This window comes from Herpailurus yagouaroundi, unplaced genomic scaffold, assembly GCF_014898765.1.
Source record: "Herpailurus yagouaroundi ecotype Mexico unplaced genomic scaffold, PumYag 355, whole genome shotgun sequence".
NCBI classification, from domain to species: Eukaryota; Metazoa; Chordata; class Mammalia; order Carnivora; family Felidae; genus Herpailurus; species Herpailurus yagouaroundi.
Window position 1 is genome coordinate 8287471 of NW_024412572.1, and position 20203 is coordinate 8307673.

At 44.5% G+C, this 20203-nt stretch overlaps 1 protein-coding gene across 23 annotated transcripts in view; it reads left to right on the forward strand.

The window, feature by feature from the left end:
* CACNA1C (calcium voltage-gated channel subunit alpha1 C) overlaps window positions 1–20203 on the forward strand; it is a 761926-nt gene that overhangs the window by 562218 nt on the left and 179505 nt on the right. For 12 of the 23 annotated variants that reach the window (XM_040463040.1, XM_040463028.1, XM_040463022.1 and 9 more), the window contains exons 8-9: window positions 2105–2208; window positions 9511–9683. In XM_040463040.1, the coding sequence (XP_040318974.1) occupies window positions 2105–2208; window positions 9511–9683 (277 nt within the window). Of the gene's footprint in view, window positions 1–1697; window positions 1802–2104; window positions 2209–9510; window positions 9684–20203 lie in introns of all 23 variants that reach the window. The other 11 variants (XM_040463016.1, XM_040463017.1, XM_040463019.1 and 8 more) reach the window with 1 other exon arrangement.

Genomic DNA, 20203 nt, shown 5'->3' on the forward strand with positions numbered 1-20203 from the left:
AACCAATCCAACTAGGTAGGTCTCCCAGAACTTCTCATTCTTTTCCACTCACAGCACACAGAGAACACAGTATTTGTCCAGCGTGATTAGGCACATGGATAAGGTTTCTTGGAGCCTGAGAAGCCCTGAGGGCTGAGGGCGGTACTATCCCAGCACACATGTGACTCATTTGAGGCACCTGGCTTTCGAATCACCTGGGTGACTAACATTCAGAGTTATGAGGTGTACCGATTTGGGGGGAATGGCCCAGGGATCTGCAATGGTAACAATTCTTCCAGATGATTCTGATGCTGGTGGTCTTCAGACCACACGTTCAAGAACTTTGCCACGCAACAAAGCAGAGACAAATAGTGAATCACTATTTGTCGTGTCGCGTCCCTGTTTTTGAAGTTGGGAGTTATGGAGAATGGTGTAAATCAGTGGTTCTCAAACTTTAGTATACTTCAGACTCACTGCAGGGCTTGTTGAAACATGGCTTTTTGGGTCCACCTGCAGAGTTTCAGGAAGGGGCCCAGGTATGTGCATTTCTAAGCAGGTGAGGGCCACACTCTGAGATCCACTAATTCATTCAGGAAGTTTTTGTATTAGGAATTTGGATTCCTGTAAGGGAATTTCACAAGGGCAAAGTTGTGGTTCATTTTAGGAAGATAAGACTAAATCCTGATTGGTCTAGCCAGAAAGCATCAAAAGAAGTAAATTTGAGAAACTAAATCAGAATAAATTTCCTGTTTGACAAAAATGCTGCTCTATCACCTTGCATCATGTTCACATGTACCCTCCAGCCAGTGATGTGCTGGTAAATGTTAACCACCAATTCTTAGGAGCAAAGGGGAGAAGGGGTCTGATCGGTGTCATTTGTGCATTTCTGCCCACCATGGTCAGCTTTAGGCTACCGTAGTGACATCACTGAACATGGAACTGGGAAGAGACGCAGTGGCTTTCCAAAGCCTAGGGGAACAAGTTCCAGCACACCACTGCCTCCAGCTACTCCAGGGGGTTGCAGCCTTTCAGACTGTTTCCATGACCCTTGTTAGGTGTGGTCACAGTCTCCAGGCTACAGGCTCTTTCCATCTAGGAAATATGGTTGCAGGACTGGAACTGTTCTCTGAATACATAACTAAAACGACCATCTTTCCTGGGCCGTGGCCCATAGTGCTCGTGAAGCACTGGACTTGTGCCTCTAAATCGTGGGCCCAGATCAGGAAAGCCCCTTAGGAAGTTCTCTCCTTCCTCACGTCCTTGAAGATTCTGGATTTCTGGCTCCATCAGTAAGAGCTGAGGCACTCCTGACACCAAGGTTAGGGTACCCCCAGAGTGCAGTGAAGGATTTAATGCCATGTAAACCCAACTGAGCTAAAACCATCCTACACTGAAGAAATAGTTTTTTCAGGTGGCCCACCTTCTTAGACAAGTGAAAACATTGAAGGAAGCTTTGTGTTCCAGAAAATAAAACAACAGAGAGAGCCAGAAAAGCCTCCTCTTGAGGCAAAGCCTGCAAAGGGCCTTTGCAGGTCAGGTCAGGGTCATGAGGAAGTATTTTGAACATTGAGGGTGACAGTGGTAACCATGGACCCTGGTTTAGCCTCACAAGTCTCCAGTTCTGTTCACACCCTTCATGCCTGCCTCCTCACTTTAACTCATTCTGCTCTCTCTTTCCTGCTCTTTTCCTGCTCTCATTCTGCTCTTCATCTTTCCAGATGCAGGACGCTATGGGCTATGAGTTACCCTGGGTGTATTTTGTCAGTCTGGTCATCTTTGGATCCTTTTTCGTTCTAAATCTGGTTCTCGGTGTGTTGAGCGGGTAAGCTTACCGTTTCTATGTACTCTTTACAATGCAGCCGAGCAAGGTCCCAGGTCCCACTATATACATCACCAGGGTCCTCGGGGATGGGATCCTAACAGGCCAGGAAAACCAGAAAAAAAAGTCCCTGTTCAACCACAGATTCTGACCCACTGGCTGGGCAGGCTATTTGGCCTCTGATTTGGACCTAGAGGATCCCCAGGTCCCGGCACTGCTTGGGTCAGTGTCCAGGAGCTGGTGATGGGCACTTGGCCGTGCTCGGCTGCTGAGTGTGCCTCACTAACTATCATTCCATTCTTCCAGGTCAATGATGCCGTAGGAAGGGACTGGCCCTGGATCTATTTTGTTACACTTATCATCATAGGGTCATTTTTTGTACTTAACTTGGTTCTCGGTGTTCTTAGCGGGTAAGCAGGACCAAGGAAAAAGGTCTTGATTTTATTTATTTTATTTACTCTTTATGCTATTCCTGGCTTTATTCTTTTTTCTGGCTCTGATGAACCTGGGATAAGAGGCCACCTCAGGAGCCTTGAAGTGAATGTCCTTGGTCTGGCTGGACAGAGGATCAAATGTACAAGGATTAATCTGTTGGTTTGGGCTTCATGAGGAGATACCTAGACTCATCTGTCTCCTGCCAGCTCATGCAACCCCCTCCTACCATCAAGTGGCTGTTCAGGTAGGCAGGATGCTTCTCCTTTTACCTGAGGAGTTGCATGGTGAGACCCTTGAGTTGAAAGGGTTTGGAAGCAGGGATTGCAGGGAAGATTCACAGACTGTGCTGCTAACACATGCAACAGCCTTGCAAATAGGTACTTGCCTAATTACAGTTTGAGACAGGCTAACAGTAAAAATTTCAGATAGCTCTTATTCAGTACTAAATGGACCGGAGTAGTAAGAGTTGAAAAATAAATAAACAAACAATTTTAAATAGAATATAAATAAACAAATACAAAATAAAAATAAAATCCCCTTTGATTCTAATTCATAGACTCAGCGGTCCATGTCTTGTATGTCCCTTTCTGGGTGGAAAAGGCAGTTAGCTGTTCAAAGCCATAGGTTATTTGAGAATAGAGGAGATGGAATATACTTTCCTTTAAGTTTATCTACTTGGCTACAAGTATGAAGTTTGCCTAATTTGGGCTTTCCTCTGATAAAGTTAAAAAGTGGTAGAAATAGCCTGTGGTTGAGGCATCAAGCCACCTTGGGGATGGCCCTCTTGATACCACAGAGACTCACTGGGCATTTCTTCAATGTACCTTCTTCTTCACAAGTCCATGCCAGCCATGCCAAGGCCTAACACCAAAATGCTCCTGGTGACCTGCTCGTGGGTGACCCACTCTGCTGCCTTCGCTACATGGGGGTGGGGGACAATCTATTTCTGCCCTGCTCAAGACAGGTCAGCTGCTTCAAGTAGCCTTTCCTATGTCTCCAGGGACATTAATGCTGGGACAAAGTCAGGCCTGATGGGAACAATTGCATTTCATTTTTACTAAGTACATAAACTGGGAACAGCTACTTCTGTCTCCTGCCATTGCCTAATGCATTGCAGGAGCATCAGGTTTAGTCTTTGGGATTTGGTGAAGGAAAGAATCTGCTTCCACCCTCACTTCTTGCCATGGTGGATGGCCTGTTAGAGACTTTGATGACACCATGCCTTTTGCCAAGGTAAGGCCACACAGGAAACTAGTGTCTTCCATCAGGGGAAAAAATGATGAACAGGACAGCATAAGCCCCTGATTAGCTGCCTGGAAGGTGGAAAGGTTTTGATTTCTGTGTTCCAACACAAGAAAATGCCACTGTGTTTATATGTGAATCACCAAGGAAAGCATTAAAAAATCCAACTTCATCACTCTCACCCAAGACAAATTTGAACACCCCAGCTCTGCACTTGTTAGATGCATAATGTTTGGTGACTTCACCCTTTTAAACCATCTGAAAAATGAAGATAATAATACCAACTCACAGGTTGGTGTGATAATAGAGTGAGATCATTTGTGTAAAATACTTAGCATATAGTAAGTGCTCAATAATGGTGCTGTCATGACAATGATTATTGTTTACTTGGTGCCTATCATAACTGTAATTATTGAATAGAATCATCAACCTTTTCCTTTTAAAGATGAGGAAAGTGCACCCAGATGTAAGTGACTTGTGTGACATCATTATGCTTGTAAGTATCAGAACGAGGACCAGCACTCAGGCACAGCCTGGACCCCATCTTCTCATCGGTGTCTGTGGGATATACACTGAATGAACTTAAGCTGTAACACAAGCCAGAGCTCTGAACCTTTTAAAAAAATGATTCTACTTTCTTCCCCCAAAGATTAGGATCGATTCTAAGCAAGTGAAATTCTCCTCAGGAATCCAAAGTAGAGAATCAGCACTAGCCCATGAAGGCCCCTCATCAAGCAAAGTATCCACTCACAGTCATTCTTGGCTCCCCCAGGAAAGCTGTCTTCTTGGTGATATCAAAGCAGAGAAATCAAATGGCAACAATTGCTGATGTGACAGAAAAGTTGTTTTGAAGACCATGTCTTGGCCCAACTCATTCCCATTGAGATAGTGTGTGTACAAATACCTAGACCAAACCCTGGCACATAGTAATACTTCAAACCTGAGTTGATTCTGAATAGGAACACTAAGGCTTTCAGACTTCAGAATTGGCTCTTGTGTAAATTGGTCTCTGTAGAATACCTTCCCCAGCATCTGCTCCCTGACCCAGAGTGGGAGTCTGCTCCTCGCAGCTCCAAAACTGCTGAGGGAGAATCTCCCAAGTCTTCCTGGGCCACTGGGCACATCCTCTGCCTAGTCAAAGAAGTGTCTGTGGAAAGGCATCTCCCCTTCTTGGTTTAAGGAGGCCTCCTAATCAGTCAAAAGGGCTGGCCACTCTGAATGGGTGGCCCTGAGTCCACTCAATGACAAAACCTGGAATCAGGCTCTTACTGGCTGACCACATGGTGGCAGTGGTTTCAGTTTTGAGTCACCATCTTGATCAAACAGGACAGTAATATAAAAGTCACCACAATAATACAACCCAAATCCCACTTATTCATCATTCAGACTTCTGATTAAGCCAACCTTCCAAAAGTACCCAAAAAACTCTCAGAGCCCCACAAAATTCACTGCCCCAATGATAACATGAACAGTAACCATCATTCTCCATGGCAGGCTCTATGCATGGAGCTGCAGGTATATAGCTCATTCAGTGTTCACAAAAACCCTATGAGTTAGGTGTTATTTATAGCTGCATTTTATAGAGAATAAAATTGAGGCTCAGATGAGGAAATTTCACTTCAATTCTTACAGATGAAAATGGAGGATCCAGGGTTAAACCCAGCCAATGGGAATCCACAGCCTCTACCTCTATCCTCCATGTTATACTGTCCCCAAACCCAGTTAACCAGTTAATCCTACATTCCTAAATCATAGTCAAGAAGCAGAGAGGTGAATAGCAGTAAGTGTAGTGAGGAGGGATGAGAGGAGCAGAGAGGGAGCAGAACCAACCCATAGGCTGGCTGCTGGAAACAGCCACTGGGAACAGAAAGAGCCCCAACAAGAAGAACCCCTACACCCATCAGTTAGTGATTATATTATTTACAGTCCAACACAGTAGCTCATCCTCATAAATTATGTCCTTCAGTCACCAAAAACAGTTAAATTGTGCTTGGACTATTCTGTTAAAGCAGGAAGGAAAGATGACACTCTATAAAGTAAAAAATAGAAATTTTGAGATTTTGATCACCAGAGAGTTAGGCATCCTTTACCTAGAACCTTCACATATCTAGAGCATCTTCTTCCTCATGAAGCCAGATGGAGTCAGCGTAAAGAATATACATCTCATGGATTTTTTTTTTTCAAAATGGTTTAGTGTTCATTATCTATTGATCCTCACAAGCTTACAGGACTGGTATTACCACCAACAAGAATTGGATTATATTTGCTTTTCTCTCCAGAAATCTCTGTCTCCAGCCTACTAAAATTAAAGCAGTGACAGTGAGATTCCCAACATTGTACTTAAATTGTGGTCAGGTAGAAGTTCCTGGCCTCTGGAATCTGGTCACTCTTTGTTTTTAAGTGATTGCAGAGAACTTCAGACATGTGCTTTCAGTAGACAAAGAGCTCAGGATCTCTTAGATGGAGAGCCATCCTGTCCCCTTTCCCACTGGGAAATGGGTGTGACTCCCCAAAACAGCAGGGGTCTTGGTGGAGAGGCATTTTGCAACCTGACAGCATGCCTGGCCCATGGCACATAGTTAAGACACAATGTCTAGGCCCAGAAAGAAGCAAGAGAAATGCCAGGACATGCATTCTTTGTGGGTGAAAGCAGAAGAGATAGCAACATCTATAGTCATTTTCATTTTCTGTATAGTTATGCTTTATGAGGTCACCATGAACATTGAGTTAATGAATACTAAACCATTACTCTTAGGAGAAATACAGGGCTAGCATCCACAAGATTTTTGTCAAATAACCAATACATAACCTTATTTTATGTGTGTTTCTGTTTAAAGGCATCTTATTTAATATATATTGTTGATTCATTAACATTGTGCTCATGGCACTATCACTGATGCCTTAATGGAGCTTATCTAACACATGTACTTTTTCTGTAAAGCACATCACAGCCTTCTTGCACTAAGGAACACTAGACAGCACTTCAGCATTGTGTTTGGGGGCTATTTTTAACAGAAAAACCACCAATAAAAAGTGCAGAAATGTGAAAAACATGGTACTAAAGAGACCATAAAAAGTACACTTGTTTACAGTATAAGAGCTGAAAAAAAGGCAGAGTGTTGCCTTGTTTAACCTCAGCTAGGAGTGTGATTCCAGTTTTACCCCATGCTGCACATATCTACATATGACCACAATGGCACACAAATATCAATTTGGGAGTTACAAATAAGTTTTAGCAAGTAGTCAAATTCGCAAATACAGAATCTATGAATAATGAGAATCGACTATATTGATCATGAGAGGGCCTAGAGCCCCACCAAGCCCTCTGTATTGATTGGATTTTCCACATGCACCTCCCTCTGTGTGCTTTACATTACTGAATACTGGCCCCAGCTCTCTATTCCACCTCTCACTTTTCACATTGGCCATTGCTGTGAAGAGCTGTGCTCCTGCCTTATAACGAATGCCATGGCTATGGCTGATTGTCTGACCAGCTCTGGTCCCTGGGCCCAGCACAGCCCATCAGGCTGGGACTTCATGTCTTCATTAGTTCAGTCCCCAGAGCAGGCACATGGCTAGCATCCAGGCAAGGAGATAAAGCGAACCAGAAAATCCCTTACTGCCTGGGATCTGGAGAGAGAAACTGTGACTCACCTTGCATCCAGCCACAAGCCTAGTTATACCCCTCACACTATAGGAGCCAAAGGGAGCCAGAAGGACTTCAGATCCAGTCCTGCCTCTTCTCCATTCCCTTCACACCCCCAATACAACCTCGTGGATATTTATGTACGTTCCCCAGAGTCTTGGAGTATGGATGATGAACTTTCATTCCATGGGGCAAATGCTGTAACATAAGACTGGATCGATTGTCCCTACTCCAGTTTGATTCCAACCCTGTTCTCCTGACTCCAGAAGGATGGGTAGTTGTCTTGTAACTAGAACTTGAGACCTCTGCAAAATAATCCAAAAGAGCTAAAGTGAACCCATAACTATTAAGTCACCTTACAACTCCAAACCCATTCCACAGAAAAGGAATGGAGAATGCAAATGTATGAGGGCATAATGATAGTCCAGAGAAGGGTCCTGGAAGCACAGCTATTGGAATGGATTTGCATGGGGAAGGAACTACCATATGAGGTGACCATCTCTAGAGAACAAGCCTACAGCCCAGGTGGTATGCCCAGATATAGGGGGCATATCCAAGCTCATCCGCAACAGCAAAAGGGGGGAGGGAACAAAGCAAGGCAAAGCTTCCATCTTCATTTTGAGCTGTCAATCTGGTTGCTTTTCCCTGGCATTAAACTTCCTTGGAAGAAAATGAAGGTACTGCCAGTTGGCAGGAAGCCGGAGAAAGAGCAAGTTCAATCCAATTAGAACTGGATTCAATCAAATTTAAGAAGAAAATTCCATCCAAAGCAGAGCATCATTAAGACAGCAGTTCAAGAAAACTCGTTAGCTTGAGAGCCCCCACATCTCCCAATTAAAAAATTCCCTAGACCACTCCTTGTCCTAACCCCTTTTCACCATAAAAATAGTGAATGCTAAAAATCTGTACGCTCTGAGGCCATATAAGCAAAATGCAAATACTAAATAGATAGTGGATGTGGTGACAGAGGACTGAATGGATTCAGGCGCTGAGCTTTTGTCCCTCTGTGATTTGTTGCTGTGCCCTTCCTTCCAAGGTGCCTTTCCTTAGTGTGGCTTGTGCCTTCAAGGTGATTGCTACAGCCTCCTGCCCTGAACTAGGCCTTTACTGGTAAGAGAAGGAAGAATCAGGTCTCTGTGAACTAACCAAGATGCCCAGTACATGTCACACATACACACACCACCACCACCACCACCAAGGGCCCCATTTCCCATTGACTAAATATCAAAGACGAAAATGCTCCTATAGTCCTATTTTGGAAGAAAAGGCATTAAGAGTTCAGAACTAGCCCTCTTGAATATCTCCTTCTGCTGCCAGCCCCTTTCTTGCTAGAAAGTGCATTTGAAGTCAGAGAGAAAATAAGAACAGAATCAGAAAATAGGAAAGAAATGCCAATTTTGTCAGAAATTTTTCAGTACGCCCTTCTTTCAGCAAATCCCAATCCAATTCCAATTTCTACTGATGATTACTTTAAACTGAATGCATCATTTAACTTTTATATCATCTTTCTTTTATATATTTTTCCATTCTGATTACATTTCTTTTTTAACATAAAGGGCAGCCCCCAGGACATTTTCTTGTGTTTGGAGTCCTCATTTGTCTCCTCGTGGGGAAGAACTTTCTCTAGATTAGGAATCCTTCCAGGCATGTTAAAAGTGGCAAAACGAGCTCTAGTAGTAAGAATAGAGATTAAGGAGGTTAAATCTCCTGGGCCTTAAATCAGTGGTGTACTGGTAAATATTTACCAATCGGCTCTGCAGGGAGAAAAAGCCCTAGTTTGTAGCATTTTGCCAATTTCCATGGTGTAAATATTCCCACCGTGGCCAATTTCAAGCCACAAGGAGATATCAGTGAAGCTAGAGCAGCAAAGAGCTGTGTGTGGTGGGCTCCCAGGAGCCAGTGCGGGTGAGTGGGCTTTGGCACACCACCAGTCCTAACACCTTTGTCATCCAGAGATGTTTGTAAGGCTTTCCAGTGGCCACCCAATTCCAGGGGAAAATGAAAGTGCATGGTCCAAAACTGTCATGGAGGTTTTAAGTGACTGTTTGAAAAGGGTTTCCAGGTCACTGGAGTACAGTCACTATTAAAAGACAAAGTCTGTGACCGTGATCCAAGAATAATGAAATGGACTTTATCCGTTACTTTGTACTCTGGTGGCCTGTGTCAAGAATGTCCACTTCAGTGACTTTCTGTTTATGTGAGAGTGAAGACAAAGCCTGGGATGAGAGAATGCTGTCTGTAGAAAGCAGGGGCAGGTGGGCAGGTCTCCTGGTGCAAAGAGAAGAAATTAATCCCTTTATTTCCTCTTATCTCCATCTCTCCTTCCCACCCACCTGGCCCTCTTCCTCCATGTGCTCCCCTACCCTGCCACTCCACTCTCTCTTGCCAGAGAGTTTTCCAAAGAGAGAGAGAAGGCCAAGGCTCGGGGAGACTTCCAGAAGCTGCGAGAGAAGCAGCAGCTGGAAGAGGACCTGAAGGGCTACCTGGACTGGATCACCCAGGCAGAGGACATCGACCCTGAGAACGAGGATGAAGGCATGGATGAGGAGAAGCCCCGAAACAGTGAGCAGCTGTCCTGTCTTGGGCTGGGTTCTGGGAGAGGGAGGAGACAGAGTCCAGAACAGTGAAACCTTCTACCACCAACTTGTCCTTACAGTTTGTCTACCTGGAGCAACATTTGTAGCATTGATTGTCATCATTTCTGCTCATAGAAATCAGTCACAGATGGGAAATAATAGCTGTTGATCTATAAAGCCTCATATTCCTTTTAGAATCCAAGGAGTCTAAAAAACAGTTGAGATTTTGCTAAGATGGACTCTTTTTTTTTTTTTTTTTTTTGATCAGACATCCTCCTCCCCTCCTCCAGGCTCCATCTCTTTGGGCACGGGTTAGATTATGGTCTTCCCATTAGAGTTTTAAAATCCCTACTGTGTAGGAATGTGTGTACATATATATCCTAACACACATATGTGTGTCTAACATGTGAGTCCAGTTTCTTGTCCTTGTGAGTAGGCATTAATTATGTCCATTGTTTTCAAATCCCTCCCCAGTTGATTTCTTTGTGTTTCTACTCATTAGTAACTGAATTCTAATTGGGAATCTGGGAGAAGGAGCAGGTGCAGGGAAAAGAGAAGAAGACAGTCAAAGATGAGAACAAAGAACAGAATGTCTGCTCCCTCATTTCAGAGACTGATTTAACTATCATCTATCAACTATTCCCTTTCTAATAACTCTGCTCAAGATGAAAATACAAAATTAAAACACACAAACAACAAGGGACTGGTAACATAAATTAACAACCTGAAGAGACCCTTATGCTGTACTAAGTAGTTTGGCAAGTTGGAAAGCAACACCTTTGATGGATTGTAACAGTGAGCAATAATGCCATTGAGGGTTGTTCTGGAAAAATGCCTGGCACCTAATTTTATACTGTTAATGGTACTGTGGAGTATTTGAACAGTTGGTGGACTGAATGGTTTGGTGAATAGATAAGTTGACCTGTGAGTGACAGAGAAGCTTACCTCAAAGACACAGGAAATGGAATCTTGGCTCCTCTCTTCACCTTGAGTCAGGGTGGAACCCCTAACTCATGAGTAATGGCGATGAACATGTTTCTTCCCATGTTATTAAAAATGTTCAGTATCCACTACTTGCTAAGCAATTAATTGCCATCTACATAGACATATAGTTCTCCTGTTCTCTGGCTAACGCAAGAGCTTCCATGGAGAAGTATGCTGCTTCCTGCCTTGCCCATTAAGTGAAAAAATTCTAAGGAATTTCCAGTAGGAAGTATTCTTTGCTGCTGGAGCAGATCACATTGACAAGACCCATCCACCCACCATCTGGCTAAACTTTGGGAAGAGCATACTGAACTGCCTACCCCAATGGGCAAAGTTTCTGCCAAATTTTCATAAGCTCAAACATGGATGAAATCAAACTCTGGAGACTGTTGTGCCTCTCACCTCATACTCTTTCCTCATGGCTGGAGAAGACTTTTCGGTCTACTTCTCATCCTCAGCCAACCTGTCCTCGGAGGACAGAATGAGAACCTGGCTCCTTCAGTTGTGGAGATGGTGGTGGAACAGTTCTAGGGAATGAGGCAAGGGGATATGTATCGAAAAAGCAAGATATAGAGAGTAAAATAGACATTTGCAATGAAGTGAATGTGAGAGACTTAGGAACGGAGCCAGAAAATGGGGCCAAAGGACTGTCTATTGGGGAAGTCCAATTAAAAGCAGAATTGATGTGATTAAATTATTAAGGAGTTGGCAACGAAAAGATCTGCAGAAAAGGCAAGTGTGTGGCTTAGTAACTATATTCTCTTCTTCAGAACTTCATAGTTTGCGCTTCAAAACAAATAGGAGGAGAGAAATGCTGTTACAAATTACACGTATGTTTCAATTAAAGTAACATCTTAGCCTTTGAAATTGTTAAAAGATTACAGGTTAGTGTACTTACCAGTTCTTTTCATCTCAAAAATTAGGTGGTCATTTAAAAAAACAAAAAGGTATCATCACTCTTCATCAATGACCCCGGCAACTTTCAGGCAGAATCCCTGTCAGCACTTACAAAATGCCACTGGTGGTGGGCACCGGTGAGACAGAGCTGTCTCCAGCACAGGGGCAGTTTAATGGCACATTCCATGGTAGCTGGGCTTACATAAATGGGCCCAATTACTCATTTTTTCTAGGAAAAGCTGCAAAACCACTGAGGAAGTAGAAGGAACAGGGATTGGAAAGACAACAGAGAGAAAGGGCATAGTTGAGAAGCATGTCTCTAAGTAATTAGAGTAAATGATGTTTCCAGTGAAATTATATGCAAAAACCTATTCTAGTTCATTCTTTCCTCCCTCCTTCTGTCCATCCCAATTCAGGGCAACTCTGTGCCAGGCACTTTTTAGGCCCTGGGGATATAGCAATGAACAAAATAGTCAAAACTCCCTGCCCTCATGGAAATTATATTCTAGTGGGGAGATAGACAACAAATTAACTAGTATGTCAGAGAGTGGTAAGTACTGTAGAGAAAGATAAAACAGTGAGAGGGAGGCAGAAGTGTTGAGAGGTTGCAATTCTAGAGGAGGTGGCCAGGAAATACCTCACTGAGAAGGTAGCATCTGAATAAAGACTTGAAGGCAGTAAGGAAATGAGCCATATAGATATTTGGGGAAAGAGCATTCCAGGCAGAGGGAACAGCCAATGGAAAGGCCTTGAAGCAGGAGGATGGCTGACATAGGAACAGAAAAGAGGCTAATGTGACTGGGGAGGAGTGAAAAACAGGGACAGTGGTAGGAGATGAGGTCCAAGATTAATCAAGGAGTAGATCATGAAAATCATTATAAGAATCTGGACTTTTACTAGAAGGGAGCCAAGAAGCCTCAGGTGGTTTCAAGCTGAGAAAAGATACGACCCACACAGGATTTTTATTTATGTAAAATTTAACAGGATCCCCCTGGCCATCATGTGCAAAATGAAATGAAGGTGAGTAAGGGTGAAGCAGGGAGCCAGGTGGGAAGCTACTGCCTCAAGAGACGGTGTTCAGCCTTGTCCTGGTAACATAATGTAATGCAGTCAGGCTCTACAATGGCAGCATTTGCTGACATATAACATATGAGATGCAAAAGAGAGAGAAGTCAGGGAGATCCCAAGGTGGTTGTCCTCAAAGTAGTAGGAGTAGAGTCCTCATTTACTGATACAGGGAAGATGGGGAGAGAAAAGATGTCAGGGCAGGAATATCATGAAAACCATTGTAGACCTTTAAGTTTGAAATGTCCATTAGACTTCCAAGTGGAGATGTTGAGTGAACAACTGGGATAAATCTAAGTCTGGGGAAAAGGTCTGGGACAGAATTATAATTTGCAGAGTCAGCATTAGCCTAGCTGCCATACTAGGGTGTAGTATAGACAGAAGTGAGACGCATTCCAAGAACCTGGGCCCCAGTGATGTTTGGAGACAGGGGTGATGAGGAATAAGCAGCAAGGGAGACTTAGACAGGCACTGCCAGACAGACAGGAGGAAAAGTGAAGGAGGGTCCATGCTGCTCAGAGGTCAAGCAAAGTGAGCGCCGAAAGCGAATCATTGAGCTTAGCAATGTGGAGGTCACTGGTGCCTCAGCAAGAGCAAGTGGGTGAAATGGTTAGGGTCAAAGCTTGAGGGCAAATCAGAGTCTTCTTTCATGAATCTCTTGAGTTTAGCTACTTCACAGAATGGTATCAAGCATTGTTTGAAGACCCTCTGTTGTTGGCATGACCTAGCTGTCAGCCATCTAAGTGTTTCCAGAAAGAGGAGAGGAGGAGACTCATGTAATCCAGCCTGCATGTGACCCTAAGAGGTTAGTGTCTAAAGATCAACCTTGCATTATATCCCCATCTATAGTCATTTCAGTACTAGGCATTGCCTCTGCCACTGGTTACAGGCAGCCTTAGGAGAAGGAGAAAATTACACTCATGAAGTGTTTCTGGGCCCAAAAGAGGTGAAGCAAGCAGGGGGTAGGCTTGTGCACTGTTGCTTCTGTGTCACTTCCAAAGCAGGCAGCCACATGTGTCTTAGCCTTCAAGCCCTGCTCCTCTTGGGTAAAGACCAGGGTAATGCAGAGGCCTTCCCTCTCCCTCCAAGCAGCAACGAACATCCCTTTTGAAGGCACCACTTAGAAAACTATCACTGCTGCACAGAGCCCACTGGTAGAGATGTGCTGCTCCAAGAGACAGGGCCCTTTTTCCAGCTTCAATATTGAATCTAATAGAAGGCCAGTCGTCAGAGAGAAGCCAAAGAGAAAGAGATAAAGTCAGAAATTTCTTCTTTCTTTTTCCTCCTCAAGATCAAAAAATGCATTTATTAAATATCTACCCATATGGGAATCTCTGTCTCATATCATTAAGACATTTTAAATGCAGTCCCAGCCCTCTAAAGCTTGCAGTCTGACAGACATTTATGTGGATGAGCATATAAAAGACAGACAGACGGTGGAAGTGAAACATTGAATTTCCACATAGATAAGCAGGATTAAATATTTACACCAGTGGTATTCAGTTATGTGACTCGGGAGCCACTTTTCCAATCATCATTACCCGACAGAGCCGCGTGACTGCTACATGCCCTGCAGAGTCTGGGATAGTGTATTATTGAAATACAGAAATCTGAGGACTTATGAGAGCAGCAGGTTGCCCACAAAAAGGCCCCATGTGGCTCAAGAGCAGTAATCTGAAAATCACTGATTTACGTTGTACACATGTCAAGGGCATGTGCGTCATTATTTCAACCTTTTTTTTTTTTTTTACAATTTAATCCATATAGTCAGTATTTACCGTGGACTTAGCTCATGGTCAGGGGTTACCACACGTCTAGATTTTTGTGACAGAATCCCACCAAGCACCTGGCTCAGATTGCATGAGATGAAACATTAGCAACTGTTTTTTCCTTGACTCCATTATTTTGTACCCTTTAATTACCATGTGTGAGAGGGCTGTCCTGACCCCCTGCTGCTCAGTGACAGCGGACTGTGCAGACCCCAGATAACTCTTGCTCCCCCACCCCCATTAATTCCCAGCTGGTCCAAACAAGGGCCCTAAAACTTTAGTGTTGGAATGTGGCCTGAGATAAGGTGAAGAAACTGGAGTCCAAGATAGGAACAGCTCACTTGAGCTGATTATTGGAGAGGGCGGGACTCAGAGCCAGGTCCCCTGATTCACCATTCAGGACTCTCCACCACACCATGATGCTCCTCACAGAAGCCTTGTCAGATGGTTCTCCCCAATTGTCCCTCACTCCTCCCATGGCACTTGGGATGTGTCCCCCTCTTCGCATGCCTGCTAGGCTACACTGTGAGGTCCTCAGCCAGCTGCTCTTAATTCACCCTGTGTCCCTACTTCTTGACAAATCCCTGGGCTTGGAAATATTACTGCACATATAATGCAAGTGATTTACAAGAGTTTGTGAGTGCCTGTCCATAAGCAAGTTTTGGCAAAGGATCTTCCACCTTGCCCTGGGCTGTTAGGACAGAGAAGCCCTGACCATCACAGCTACTTCGTTCTGTCTGTTCAGAAGTGACTTTCTTGTGGCATCATTGATGACTGTCTTTTGGAGTACTTTCATATATACATCTGTTGTCCACTAGCTCTGAATCATTCTCCACTCTTGCAAAGTGTCATTTGAAGCCAGGCAAATGGGCATGGAACCCACATAAGCAAGGACAATGGCAAGGTAGAAGGATTGCAGTGTCATGGAAAGGTGTGGGGAGCTCTTAAGAAATGAGAGAGAGCTGTGCCCTGAAGATGCCAGTGTCTAGTGGGAGTTGCTATACACCAGGGCTCTGCAGTGACACTATTTCGTGGATTCTCTGGCTCCAGTGGTAGCATTGTGTATGGTACCTCCCTTAGGGGGGTCATGTCATAACAAAGACCCAGGCGGGGGTTTCCATAGGTAGCCATCTGCCTTTGGAGCACAATCTGGCTGCTGTGCTGCTGGCCCTGCAAGTTTATAGATGCCATTGTCCCAGCCCTGGGAACAGTGGAAGAGCTGCATGAGGGGTGGTATTGAACATAAGTGAGAAGTTGAACATAGCAATTTTAGTGAGCTGCCATATACTTCTTACAGCAAAACCAGTTTGGGGTAAAGCTTGTTAACCTTGAGCCATGACAATCTTCTCAGTGAATGATGGCTATATGCTTCTGGAGGAATGGAGAAGTAAAAGCCCCATAGAATTTGACAGACTTTGATGGCCTGCCCGTGACCAGCCTTAGGTCAGTGTAAAGGTGCCTGACTGGTGTGTGAAGTTATAGGTTAATAACTGCTCCTGCTCTGGAAGCACGTACGCACCCCTTCCCTACCCCTTACTCCCACCCACTCAGGGAGACTCCCAGTTCACACACCCTTTCAAGACAGAAGGAAGCTTCCTGCATCCTTGCAGGGCCCAGGGCTCTGTGGTAATGACATATGAAGGAGAAAAAGGCAAGCTGGGGGAGTACAAGAGCACACACAGGGTTATATCTTTAGGGGGGCTTGTGCCAAAAATCAGTTACACCCAACAAGAAGACAAATGGTTACATTTACAGTGAGGAAAATAGTCAACACCAGCTGAGAAATGTACCAGAAAAGAGCTTCTTACACCTTTTTAGATCTAGCACCCATGGCAGCAAGCACTCAGCCAGGTACTTGCCAGGCAATGCTGCAGTTTCCTAGAGACACAAGATTACCCACTGAGCCACCAGATCACTCCTGCTGCTCTTGCCATGTGAAAGGATAAGTGGGAGCTGTCTTCCTGGGATCACTGGCCAACCGTGCACTCAGCAGGGGCAGAGCAAAGAGGCTGTTAGATCTTTTTTTTTTTTAATTTTTTTTTCAACGTTTATTTATTTTTGGGACAGAGAGAGACAGAGCATGAACAGGGGAGGGGCAGAGAGAGAGGGAGACACAGAATCGGAAACAGGCTCCAGGCTCTGAGCCATCAGCCCAGAGCCTGACGCGGGGCTCGAACTCACAGACCGCGAGATCGTGACTTGGCTGAAGTCGGACGCTTAACCGACTGCGCCACCTAGGTGCCCCAAGAGGCTGTTAGATCTTAAAGGACTGAGCAAGGCCAGGAGTCCTCGGTGGGGCCCCAGAGCCTGGAAGGTCCATTCCTTCTCCAGTGCCTGGGAGAGAGCATCCTTTGCCTTCCAACCAGAGTTCCAGCCCAAACCAGCATCTTCCAAGCCTTCTTCTGTCTCTAGCAACTTCACTACCCTCCTGACTACAGGCCACTGGGCCAGAGGGCTTCTTCTTCCTCCCTCTTTCTCCCCACTCCTCCTCTTCTGTGATCCTTCCTCCATTCAGTCAACTGTCAGGTCTTATCAGTTCCTCCTGCCCCATGGAGAGTCCCCTCACCCCGTCCTTCCCTTTCTCTCCACCTCTCTTCCCCCAGGTAGTAACCATATGGCTGCCCCGCCCACCAGCCCCACTTCCATACACCCTGCATGATGTGGCCAAATTCATATTTCTAGAGCTGACATGTCAGTTTCCTGCTAGAAAGCTTTAAATGTCTCTGCACAACTGTAAAATAAAGCCTGAACATCTTCCCTCAGTATTGCCAGCACCTCTGATCTATTCCAGCCAATAGCTTGAGCATATCACTATTCACCCTCAGAAAAACTAGACTACTCTTTTTTTTTCCAAACAGGTCTGCTACTTTCTTGCTTCTGGACTTTGATGCATCTCTCCCTAAAATACCCTTTCCCTCCTCACCTCACTCACCTGCTCCAACCCTGCCTACCAGCTCAGTACCAGGAGCATGTCTTCAGTCCTCCCAGACTTTCCCTCTCAGGACAAGCACTGTCAGACACTCTCAACCTCTCCCCTGCTTCACCAGTGTGAGTAGAGATGGCCCAGCCCTCTTGTCATACAGAAAGCTCTTGGGAGGCAGAAAATATGCTTTACTAACTTCTTATTCATTCTCCCACTCTGCATCCAGTACAGTGATTTATAATTAATAGACTACCCCTATCCAAAAAAGATTGAATCAAATTGAGTTGAATCCAAGTCTTTGGATCAAGAATATTAAAGTTTTATATATCTACATTGCTACCTACTTGGCCAAATACCCTTTGTCTAGTCTTAGCCATACTCAGAGTAGGCCCTCAGAGAATGTATCAGCATTGGAAGTCTGGGTAGAAATGATTTAGGGGTTAAGAAAGTGGGCCTAGATGAACAGCTGGAAGGAGGTAGAATTATAGGCCCACTGAAAGAAAAAGCTTGATGGTCAATGGGTCAAGGGGGTGAGATCCTCCACTCCCACATTCTCTCCCTAAGGGGGAGTCATTGTGCTGAGGGGGTGCACAGCTTGTGCTTTTTGGATTATGAGATTGAATACTGGACACATATCAGCCCTCTATGGGCTCTCCTTGTTGAGGCAGGACAGAGCTAAGGGCATGACAGGGACATGTCTTTTCCTTGCATGCAAGGGGGGAAAGACATAGATTATCTCATTTAATCTTCCCCAAGATCATCTTATGTAGATATTCATGTCCCATTTTATAGATGGAAGAACTGAGGCTCTGAGAAGTTCACTTGTTCATGTCCTGTAGCTTGCACATTGCACCTAACCTCAGGTAGGTAGGCCTTGAGTCCAGTTCTGCTGACCCTGTACTATATACCTTTATACCCATATATTCCTTATACCATGATCTCTCCCCTCAGTATTGTGGTGACTGTCCTCCTCCTCCAGCCAGAAGGGTACTAGAAGAGGGCTTCTCTAACCCCCCAGAGGCCAGAGTAACCTTTTCATCTCCTTCCTTACAGCATTTATTACCTTCAGTCTAATGGGCAAAGCAAGATAGAGGAAAGGGGGAGAGGGGAGGACAACAGAGGGGAGAAAGTGGCAGGGAAAACTGATCTTAAATGTTAACATAAAGGGGCATGAGTTTGATGTTTAAAGAAAGAGAGAAAGGATGAGCTTTATGATTATAAGAACTATGTTTGAAGCATAACAGGAAGTGATGGCATTATCTTGCTCAAGTGAAAAAAAAAAGTTAACTGAGATCAAAAACTGTCCACTTGGGAGTGCCCGGGCAGCTCAGTTGGTTGAGTGTCTGACTCTTGATTTTGGCTCAGGTCATGATCCCAGAGTTGTGGGATCTAGCCCCGTGTCAGGCTTCTCTCTGAGCATGGAGCCTGCTTAAGATTCTCTCTCTCTCTCTCTCTCTCTCTCTCTCTCTCTCTCTCTCTCTCTCTTTTCCTCTGCTCCTCCACAGCTCATGCATGTGCTCTATCTCTCTCTGTCTCTGAAATATTTTTAAAAAACTATCCATTTGGGGTGGTGCCTGGCTGACTGAGTCAGTAGGACATGTGACTCTTGATCTCAGAGTCATGAGTTCAAGCCCCATGTTGGGCATGGAGCCTACTTAAAATATAAAATAAAATAAAATAAAATAAAATAAAATAAAATAAAATAAAATAAAATAAAATAAAATATGTTTAATCTTTAAAAAAAAAAACACATCCATTTGGAATGGTTTAAGAGGTAATCTTGCTTGAAAGAAAACATGAATATGACCTGTCAGAATTTCTTTCAGTTCAGGGCCCTTTGGGACTTGATTAAAGGATAGTGTTGTCAACCAGAATGCTCCAGGAACGGGGTATTCTAGCTCACTGACCATCCAGTCTCCTGCCTTGGCAAGTCCACTGTGAGGTACATGATATAGTTTGTCTCTGACAATGCAGGATTATGCAGTGCAATGGGGTCATCGCTTTCAAACCTCTGATAATCCTAGCAGCCTTGGCATTATAGAGGCCCAGAGGAAGAATCCTGGACAGGGACAGCCTCACAGTGAGGAGTTCATATGTGGTGTTTTTGGGAAAGTCTTGTCACCTGCCTGAAACCACAAAACCCTTTGAACAATGGATCTGCCCATTCAGCCTCGCCCAGGATAGGCGCCCAGTAAAGTGCCGATTTTAATTTGGTGCTTTGCAAACAGATCGACACACCTGGGAGCTGGAGGTAGCTCAGCAAAGGGATCTAAGGGGAGATGAGGCATCCTAAATTTCCTTTGATCCACTTCTTCTGATAACCAGTGCTCAGCCCCCAAGCAAAGCCACCCACAGTACAGTTGCCTTTGGCTCCTAACACCTATCCCTCCCTTCCTTCCACATAAACACTGACAGATAAAAGCCCCATGTCACATCAAGATATATTATCTGTCACAAGGCTGTTAGTGAAGGAGAAGGAGTGACAGCTCCTGCCTCTATCATGTGTGCTGATGTGGAAAATTATCATCTGGTAATGGAAGGAGATTAACCACGTACTGTATTTCCATCATCAGGGTGTGTGGTAGGGGAGGCCAGCAGAAGGGGCACAGAAACTGTGATCACTGGCCTTATGGTAATAAACAGTTTTGGGGAGACCTCGTGGAGTCACACATGCTCATTTGAGAGAGACATTTGTGCGTTCATTCAACACATGTTTAACTACCAACTGTCCGCTCAGAATACCAAGATAAATAAACACAGTCCATGTCCTAAGGGGACTTACAGCTTAGTTAAGGAGATAGATGCACACACAGGTTACAGCAGTGAGCTGAAGGTATGAAAAAGGTACTGGAGAAATACAGGAGAGAG